At 45.9% G+C, this 10365-nt stretch overlaps 1 protein-coding gene across 1 annotated transcript; it reads right to left on the bottom strand.

Annotated features, from left to right (window-relative positions):
- Positions 1 to 7545: 7545 nt before the first annotated feature.
- Positions 7546 to 9718, bottom strand: LOC121559245 (mucin-17). Its single transcript, XM_041872535.1, has 2 exons — positions 9509 to 9718; positions 7546 to 9244 (listed from the first exon to the last, which is right to left on the bottom strand). The coding sequence occupies exons 1-2, from the start codon at positions 9686 to 9688 to the stop codon at positions 7829 to 7831; spliced, it is 1596 nt and encodes a 531-aa protein (XP_041728469.1). The 5' UTR covers positions 9689 to 9718; the 3' UTR covers positions 7546 to 7828.
- Positions 9719 to 10365: the final 647 nt, after the last annotated feature.

The following is a 10365-nucleotide window of genomic DNA, read 5'->3' as shown; positions in this document are numbered from 1 at the left end:
AAAGCACATCGTTCTACTGTTTACCGAAAATGTAATGAAGCCTTCAAAGAAAAGAACACAGTACCTACAGTCAAATATGGTGGAGGTTCAAAGATGTTTTGGGGTTGTTTTGCTGCCTCTGGCACTGGGTGCCTTGACTGTGTGCAAGGCATCATGAAATCTGAGGATTACCAAAGGATTTTGGGTCGCAATGTAGGGCCCAGTGTCAGAAAGCTGGGTTTGCGTCCGAGATCATGGGTCTTCCAGCAGGACAATGACCCCAAACATACTTCAAAAAGCACCCAGAAATGGATGGCAACAAAGCGCTGGAGAGTTCTGAAGTGGCCAGCAATGAGTCCAGATCTTAATCCCATTGAACACCTGTGGAGAGATCTTAAAATTGCTGTTGGGAAAAGGCACCCATCCAATATGAGAGACCTGGAGCAGTTTGCAAAAGAAGAGTGGTCCAAAATTCCGGGTGAGAGGTGTAAGAAGCTTATTGATGGTTATAGGAAGCGACTGATTTCAGTTATTTTTCCAAAGGGTGTGCAACTAAATATTAAGTTAAGGGTGCCAATCATTTTGTCCGGCCCATTTTTTTGAGTTTTGTGTGAAATTATGTCAAATTTGCTTTTTTCCTGTTTTTTTTGTGTTATTCCAATACACACAAAGGAAATAAACATGTGCATAGCAAAACATGTGTAATTTCAATACTTTTCTGTGAGAAATACTTCATTTTCTGGAAAAATTTCAGGGGTGCCAACAATTTTGGCCATGACTGTATATATATATATTTATTTATTTTCCTGATTATGGCGTCTAATGTAGCCGAGTTCATTCGCTTTCCATCAGAAGAACTGTTTAGAATTATGTACTAAAGAACAGCTGTTGAAGGTTGCTGAACACTACAAGGTTGAAATTAGTGATAAACGTCTAAAAGAATTTATTAGGTTAATATTGAAGGCCAATTTGATGGAGAGTGGTATTCTGGATGTTACCACTGGGGCAGTCTCTGCTGAGGACACGTTGTCTCCCCGATATGTTACAATGACCGCTCCATCGGTTAGTCATAGTGGTCTTCTTTTTGAACAGCAGAAAGAACTGCTTCTGTTACAGCTAGGGCATGATCGGGTAAAATATGAAAGGGAATTGGAATTGAAACAGGATATGGAGCGTGCTAAAATCAAGCTGCAACAAGAGCGACTAGAGTTGGTTAGGGAAGGAAAGCTCTCAGGGGAGAGTTTGCTCTGGGAAGGTGACCCAGAGTTACCTAGGGGTCGTTCCTCTTTTGGTCGTAATCCAGACACATTTGATATTGTTGGGAATTTACGGTTGTTGCCCCAGTTTAATGAAAAGGACCCGGAGACATTCTTTTCGTTGTTTGAGCATGTTGCTGACGCTAGGAGTTGGCCTGATTCTGATCGCACTTTGATGTTGCAGTGTGTGCTGACTGGTAAAGCGCAAGAAGCATATTCAGCTCTTAGTGTAGCAGACAGTGTTAGTTATGAGAAGGTTAAAACGGCTGTGTTACAGAGTTACGAATTGGTCCCTGAGGCTTACCGCCAACGATTTAGAACTTTAATAAGGGATGATCAGCAGACTCATGTTGAGTTTGCACGAATATTATCTTCACAGTTCAATCGCTGGTGTTCCGCCTCTGCAGTTATGACTTTCCAAGGGCTGTGTGATCTGATTATGTTAGAACAATTTAAGGACACAATCCCTGATCGTATAGCGACGTACATTAACGAACGAAAAATAAAGACTGTCGCTGAAGCTGCGGTTTTGGCAGATGAATATGTGTTGACTCACAAAAATGTTTTTGCAGAACCCCGTATTCGGAGTGAGTGGGGGTGTTCGCAGAGATTTGGGCCTTGCTCGCCGAGATACTTCGGTTCCCGGGCAGAGTTTCATTCAACTAGGGTTGAGCCTGATACCCGTGGTAAAACTGACTTTGGTCAAGAGTGTCACTACTGTCAAGAATTAGGTCATTGGAAAAATGAATGTCCGATTCTTAGGTCTAGGGGTAAATTCAGTACAGGTGCTTATGGTAAATCGAGGCCTGCAGCGTTAGCAGCACCTGTTCCACATCAGTTCACTCCTGACGCATTGTCTCATGCCCAGAGCCAGGTGAAGGGCTACATTGATCCCGACTATTTACCTTTCGTTACGGAGGGTTTTGTGTCTATGGTAGGAAGTAAGAACCTAGTGCCAGTAAAGATCCTAAGAGACACAAGTGCCTCTGAATCATTTGTGTTGGAATCTGTGTTACCCTTCTCTGCGGAGACTGATTCGGGGAATAGTGTTCTAATTAGGGGAATAGGTTTGAACACTCTGTCAGTTCCATTGCATAAACTGATGTTGGATTGTGGACTGGTGAAAGGTGAGGTTGTTGTGGGGGTGCGTCCTTCATTGCCTATTGAGGGTATTGACGTGATCCTTGGAAATAACTTGGCTGGGGAGCGTGTGTGGCCTATCGCGTTTCCATCTTTAGTGGTTTCCACTAAGCCGTCAATTGTAGGGATTCCTGATGAGAGTGCGCAGAATTTCCCAGAGGTGTTTTCTGCGTGTGCAGTAACGCGTTCTATGATCCTTGACGACCTGGTCACAGAGCTGGCTAACGAGAATACCACAAAGAAGTCTGTTACTGTTTTCCCTGTTATCCCGTTATCTGTATCCCGCTCCGATTTAATCGAGGCGCAACGGACTGACCCTACATTAGAAGAGTTGCGGGACCAAATTGTGCCTGTGGAACAGTTGGGAGATGTCGCACAGGGCTATTTTCTCCAAGAGGAGGTCCTGATGAGAAAGTGGATGTCTCATGGTAGTTGTTTTCTGGGGGAGGCGATTAGTCAGGTGGTGGTACCAGTTAAGCTTCGTGAGTTGGTGCTAACAACTTCTCACAATGACGTTGCTGGGCATATGGGTGTGAGAAAAACCTACAATCGTATATTACGACATTTCTTTTGGCCAAGATTAAAGAGGGATGTTTCTGATTTCATCAAAACTTGTCACACCTGTCAATTAACTGGTAAACCTAATCAAGCTATTAAGCCGGTACCACTGTTCCCTATTCCTGTACTCAGTAAACCTTTTGAGTATTTGATTATTGACTGTGTTGGTCCTCTGCCTCGTTCTAGAAAGGGTAGTAATTATTTGTTGACTGTGATGTGTCAGACCACTAGGTTTCCTGCTGCCTATCCTCTCCGGTCTATCACGACTAAGGCTGTGTTAAAAGCTTTGACTCAGTTTCTCTCACTGTTTGGAATCCCTAAGGTCATTCAAAGTGATCAAGGATCTAATTTCACCTCTAATCTCTTTGGTCAGGTTCTCCAACAACTCCATATTAAACACAACTTGTCTAGCGCCTATCATGCCCAAAGTCAAGGAGCACTGGAACGTTTCCATCAAACACTTAAGTCGTTGTTGAGAGCTTATTGTACTGAGATGGAAAAGGATTGGGAGGAGAGGTTGCCTTGGTTATTGTTAGCAGCTAGGGAGGTTTCACAGGAGAGCACGGGTTTTAGCCCAAATGACCTAGTGTTTGGACATCGGGTGCGTGGGCTTTTATCTGTTCTCCAGGATGACTGGAAGTCTCCCGAGCCTCCTCAGTCCCTGTTATCATATGTGGGTGATTTTCGGCGACGCTTGTATGCCACTGGTGAAATGGCTAAAGAGAAGCTATCATCTTCACAGGACAGGATGAAGAGCATATATGATCGCCGAGCTGAGCCTCGTCACTTTAGTCCAGGTGATCAGGTTCTGGCTCTGCTGCCAATTGTTGGTTCTCCTTTTCAAGCCAAGCTTCAAGGTCCATATACAGTGGTGCGCCAGTACACTGAGCAAAATTATCTAGTTGCCACTCCAGAACGGAGGAAAGCAAACCAACTGTGCCATGTAAATTTGTTAAAACCCTATTATGCACGTTCCTCTGGGACTGAACAGGGGGAGTCTACAGAGGACGGTAAGGCTGTTCTTTTGGCTGATATTGTTTATTCCCTGAGTTCTGGTCATGCTAGGTCTGTGCAGGAGCAGGAAGATGTTTCTGGTCCTGACGATTGCATACTGCAGGGTAGATTGAAAAATTCAGAGACACTGGAGATTGTAGATAGCCTTCTTACTCATCTACCTGTTGATGAGCGGAAAGAGAGGGTTGGTTTGATTCGGAGATTTCCAGGGTTGTTTTCTGATACACCTACACGTACAAACTTAATAGAACATGATGTTGACATTGGAGATGCTGACCCCATTCGTCAACGGTTCTGTGGAGTTTCTTCAGAGAGACTGCGTTGTCTGGATGCTGAGGTCGGGTGCATGCTGGAGAGTAGGGTAGCGGAGCCTTCTTTCTCCAGTTGGGCTTCTCCCTGTATCTTGGTCAGTAAATCGGATGGAACAAATAGATTTTGTACGGACTACCGTAAGGTAAACGATGTCACTAAGCTGGATTCATTTCCTCTTCCTCGGATGGAGGACTGCGTTGATCAAGTCGGCGCAGCTAAGTTTGTGAGCAAATTTGACATGTTAAAGGGGTATTGGCAGGTGCCACTGACGAGTAGGGCACGTGAAATCTCTGCCTTTATTACACCTTTTGGTCTGTACTCGTATTCGGTTATGAGTTTCGGACTGCGTAATGCGCCTGCCACTTTTCAGCGACTTATGAACAGGGTTGTCTCTGGTCTGGCCGGGTGCGCTGTTTATCTGGACGATGTAGTGATATATGCAGATACTTGGGAGGAACATCTGTCCCGTATTCAAGCCTTGTTCGGACGTCTGGCTGCGGGTCGCCTCACGATAAATTTGGCTAAATGTGAGTTTGCTCAGGCGACTGTTACATACCTTGGAAAGGTGGTTGGGCAGGGTGAAGTGCGTCCTGTTCGGGCTAAAGTGGTAGCTATTGATGCTTTTCCACTACCAACTACTAAAAAGGAACTGATGCGTTTCTTGGGAATGATTGGGTATTATTGTGGTTTTTGTAGGAACTTCTCTACTGTGGTCGCTCCCTTGACAGATTTGCTGAAAGCTAAGGCTGTGTACGTATGGTCTTCTCATTGTCAACAGGCTTTCGAACGTGATTGCTGATGCGCTCTCTCGTGCGCCCTGTTCATGAATATTGATGTGACCGACCATTGTTTGATTTTGTCATGTTCTATCTTTCCTGTTTGTCCCCTCCTAGTCTTGGGTTCTTCTTTCCTCGTAAAGGTTGCTTTCTGTGTAAAGGTTGCTGAGGTCTGGAGAGGAGGATGATGGGTGGGGCAAGTGGAGGTGTGAACATGTACAATTTGTCGGTTTGGGACGCGGGGACTGGTACGTTGGTCCGGGGTCCTTGTTGGTCCCCGGTCTTATGGGGGGGGGGTGTGACGACCCTCCCACTCTGTCTGGCGTATTCTCTCTTTGCTCTTGTTTCCTTATTAGGATGCCGGTGGGCGGAGTTGGGAGGGTCGTCAGCTACATGGGAAACACCTGGGCCGGGTGTGTCCCAGCATAAATTGACCTCTTCCACATTCATTGAGGAGACTCTCTCCAGGCAGATACTTTGACTTTGGTTGTGGTATTTTTGTGGCCTTTTTGGTTGTTTGCTTTGGCACCTCTCAACACTTTTCCATATTACATTTATGCATGCAAACACTCACTTACACTACTGATTACTGATTACACACACCATTGTTATTTGATTTAGTTTACTTTAGTTAATAAATATATACTTTGAGTATTCCTTGTCTCCACGTGTCTCCCTTTTGTTACGAACTTGAGCCGGTTCGTGACAGACCTTAACACAAGCAGCCAGGCCAGGGGGACAGGATGTACAGACAGCCATAATGCCACTAGTTATTTATGTCTTCATCCTATTTCAGGGCATTTTAAGCAGCTGGGTTTAGCCAGCCCCACTGACAAGGACACTTTGTTCCAGCAGGATTAGTGAGTCTGCCAGATCAGGAGAACCGTTTTGGAGAGAAAACAGGGTGTCTGCCTCCCAAATACAGTTGAAGTCGGAAGTTTACATACACTTAGGTTGGAGTCATTAAAACTAATTTTTTCAACCACTCAACAAATTTCTTGTTAACAAACTATAGTTTTGGCAAGTCGGTTAGGACGTCTACTTTGTGCATGACACAAGTAATTTTTCCAACAATTGTTTACAGACAGATTATTTCACTTATAATTCACTGTATCACAATTCCAGTGGGTCAGAAGTTTACATACACTAAGTTGACTGTGCCTTTTAAACAGCTTGGAAAATTCCAGAAAATGATGTCATGGCTTTAGAAGCTTCTGATAGGCTAATTGACATAATTTGAGTGATTTGGAGGTGTACCAGTGGATGTATTTCAAGGCCTACCTTCACACTCAGTGCCTCTTTGCTTGACATCATGGGAAAATCAAAAGAAATCAGCCAAGACCTCAGAATAAAAATGGTAGATCTCCACAAGTCTGGTTCATCCTTGGGAGCAATTTCCAAACGCCTGAAGGTACCATGTTCATCTGTACAAACAATAGTACGCAAGTATAAACACCATGGGACCACGCAGCCGTCATACCGCTCAGGAAGGAGACGCGTTCTGTCTCCTAGAGATGAACGTACTTTGGTGCGAAAAGTGCAAATCAATCCCAGAACAACAGCAAAGGACCTTGTGAAGATGCTGGAGGAAACAGGTACAAAAGTATCTACATCCACAGTAAAACGAGTCCTATATCGACATAACCTGAAAGGCCGCTCAGCAAGGAAGAATCCACTGCTCCAAAACCGCCATAAAAAAGCCAGACTACGGTTTGCAACTGCACATGGGGACGAAGATTGTACTTTTTGGAGAAATGTCCTCTGGTCTGATGAAACAAAAATAGAACTGTTTGGCCATAATGACCATCGTTATGTTTGGAGGAAAAAGGGGGAAGCTTGCAAGCTGAAGAACACCATCCCAACCGTGAAGGACGGGGGTGGCAGCATCATGCTGTGGGGGTGCTTTTCTGCAGGAGGGACTGGTGCACTTCACAAAATAGATTGCATCATGAGGAAGTTAAAGCTTGGTCGCAAATGGGTCTTCCAAATGGACAATGACCCCAAGCATACTTCCAAAGTTGTGGCAAAAATGGCTTAAGGACAACAAAGTCAAGGTATTGGAGTGGCCATCACAAAGCCCTGACCTCAATCCTATAGAACATTTGTGGGCAGAACTGAAAAAGCGTGTGCGAGCAAGGAGGCCTACAAACCTGACTCAGTTACACCAGCTCTGTCAGGAGGAATGGGCCAAAATTCACCCAACTTATTGTGGGAAGCTTGTGGAAGGCTACCCGAAACGTTTGACCCAAGTTAAACAATTTAAAGGCAATGCTACCAAATACTAATTGAGTGTATGTAAACTTCTGACCCACTGGGAATGTGATGAAAGAAATAAAAGCTGAAATAAATCATTCTCTCTACTATTATTCTGACATTTCACATTCTTAAAATAAAGTGGTGATCCTAACTGACCTAAGACAGGGAATTTTTACTAGGATTAAATGTCAGGAATTGTGAAAAAACGAGTTTAAATGTATTTGGATAAGGTGTATGTAAACCTCCGACTTCAACTGTAGCACCTTATTCCCTACATAGTGCACTACTTTTGATCAGTGCCCCTGCCCCATAACGAAAAGGGTGACATTTGGGACACATACTGTGTCCCACACTCCATTGCACTTCGCTAACAGTCAGGGTCAGGAGAATGAGTGGTTGAGTCCCAAATGGTCCCCTATTCCCTACATAGTGCACTACTATTAGACCCCTATGGACCCTCGTCAAGAGTAATACTCTATAGAGGGAACAGGGTGCCCTGAGGTACACTGCCTGCTGAGGATATTGTCAAACAACAAATCATTTGGCTAAAGCAAAAAACCACTGGGAGTGTGTCCACTGTAGGAGCGTAGCGAGTGTGTCCACTGGGAGTGTTTCCACTGGGAGTGTGTCCACTGGGAGTGTTTCCACTGGGAGTGTGTCCACTGGGAGTGTTTCCACTGGGAGTGTGTCCACTGGGAGTGTTTCCACTGGGAGTGTGTCCACTGGGAGTGTGTCCACTGGGAGTGTTTCCACTGGGAGTGTGTCCACTGGGAGTGTGTCCACTGTAGGAGCGTAGCGAGTGTTTCCACTGGGAGTGTTTCCACTGGGAGTGTGTCCACTGGGAGTGTGTCCACTGTAGGAGCGTAGCGAGTGTTTCCACTGGGAGTGTGTCCACTGGGAGTGTGTCCACTGGGAGTGTGTCCACTGCGAGTGTTTCCACTGGGAGTGTGTCCACTGGGAGTGTTTCCACTGGGAGTGTGTCCACTGTAGGAGCGTAGCGAGTGTTTCCACTGGGAGTGTGTCCACTGGGAGTGTGTCCACTGGGAGTGTTTCCACTGGGAGTGTGTCCACTGTAGGAGCGTAGCGAGTGTGTCCACTGGGAGTGTGTCCACTGGGAGTGTTTCCACTGGGAGTGTGTCCACTGGGAGTGTGTCCACTGGGAGTGTTTCCACTGTAGGAGCGTAGCGAGTGTGTCCACTGGGAGTGTGTCCACTGGGAGTGTGTCCACTGGGAGTGTGTCCACTGGGAGTGTGTCCACTGGGAGTGTGTCCACTGTAGGAGCGTAGCGAGTGTGTCCACTGGGAGTGTGTCCACTGGGAGTGTTTCCACTGGGAGTGTTTCCACTGGGAGTGTTTCCACTGGGAGTGTGTCCACTGGGAGTGTGTCCACTGTAGGAGCGTTGGGAGTGTGTCCACTGGGAGTGTTTCCACTGGGAGTGTTTCCACTGGGAGTGTTTCCACTGGGAGTGTTTCCACTGGGAGTGTGTCCACTGGGAGTGTGTCCACTGTAGGAGCGTTGGGAGTGTGTCCACTGGGAGTGTGTCCACTGGGAGTGTTTCCACGGGGAGTGTGTCCACTGGGAGTGTGTCCACTGGGAGTGTGTCCACTGGGAGTGTTTCCACGGGGAGTGTGTCCACTGGGAGTGTGTCCACTGGGAGTGTTTCCACTGGGAGTGTGTCCACTGGGAGTGTGTCCACGGGGAGTGTTTCCACTGGGAGTGTGTCCACTGGGAGTGTGTCCACGGGGAGTGTTTCCACTGGGAGTGTGTCCACTGGGAGCGTAGCGGCTGTTTGATCACCTGTAGGTGTGTAGCTACAGCATCCAGGGGGCTGGCGGTGAGGAGACAGAGGTCAGCTGATCCTGAAGTGGGTCTCAGAGCCTTGGGTTCAAACTCCTGACCCACCTGGTTCAGGTTCAACTTCTGCTGCCCAAAACACAGCGCCTTACGGTCACCCTGGGGTAAAGAAGAAGAGAGAGACTGGTGAAGGCTAGCATCTGCTGGAGTTTTTCCACAGGCTTACAAAGTCCAGTTGGAGAGTTTATCTACGATGTATTTAATGACCTTGTTGGTTGTTAGCTGTGGAAACTACCATGGTCAGAACAGTAGAAAACGTTTCCATGTTTTATCCAAAGTAGAATAATTAATATCTCAGTAAAAGTGATCAATAGATTAATCATTGATTATGCAGTACATTCTGTGTCAGTACTCAGAATGTACCTTAAAGGTGATGACCTCCATGCCCAGGACAGAGGAGTAGAAGGTGCAGGTGTCTGGAACACTCTTCACGGTCAACACCAGGTGGTCCATGTGACTCACCTGTACAGGGCCGGAGCTCTTACACCTCCCCACCCCCACCACAGGTAGCTCACAGGACCAGGGCTGCAGCTGGGATGACATGGCCAGAGACGGGTGGGTGAACGTAGGTGTGCAAAAAATTATGCATGTAAAATAAACTATTCAGATGAACACGTAGACAGCGTCCCTAACTGGTCAAACTAAGTAGTACTATGATAAATTCAATCTCCATCCGGGGTACACTGTATTCGGGTAATTACGTTAAACACAAACCACTGTAGCGCTGTAATGTCCATTTATACAACTCGATATTCATTAGTCTAGATACAGGTTAATAGCTTACCATTTAATACAGAAGTTATACTGTAGACGACTACACATGCCCCTCGTTAATAAAAGTGTTTTCTAAAGACAAGGAACAATTCCGTAGCTCCGTTTTAGAACGGGTGACATTCGTTTTATTCTACAGGTCTTACCTGGCGGTAAATCCCTTGACAACGCCCCAAGCGACAACCTGAAATACGAAGCAACATTGTTCCTTTGTACAGTTGAAAACAAATGGATTAGATTTCAGCCCTCTCTTCTTTCTTACTCCCACATGTTTCTCCTGACCATCATTCCTAGAGTATTTTGCCTACCACATTATGGGCAGCTTAATGTTTTACATTTACATTTTCGTAATTTAGCAGACGCTCTTATGTATCAACACATTACGGGGTGAAATCATATAATAATAATAATATGCCATTTAGCAGACGCTTTTATCCAAAGCGACTTAC

Source organism: Coregonus clupeaformis, unplaced genomic scaffold (assembly GCF_020615455.1).
Source record: "Coregonus clupeaformis isolate EN_2021a unplaced genomic scaffold, ASM2061545v1 scaf0259, whole genome shotgun sequence".
Lineage (NCBI taxonomy): Eukaryota > Metazoa > Chordata > Actinopteri > Salmoniformes > Salmonidae > Coregonus > Coregonus clupeaformis.
Note: the sequence above shows the minus strand (reverse complement) of the source record. Positions and strands in the feature narration are given on the sequence as shown.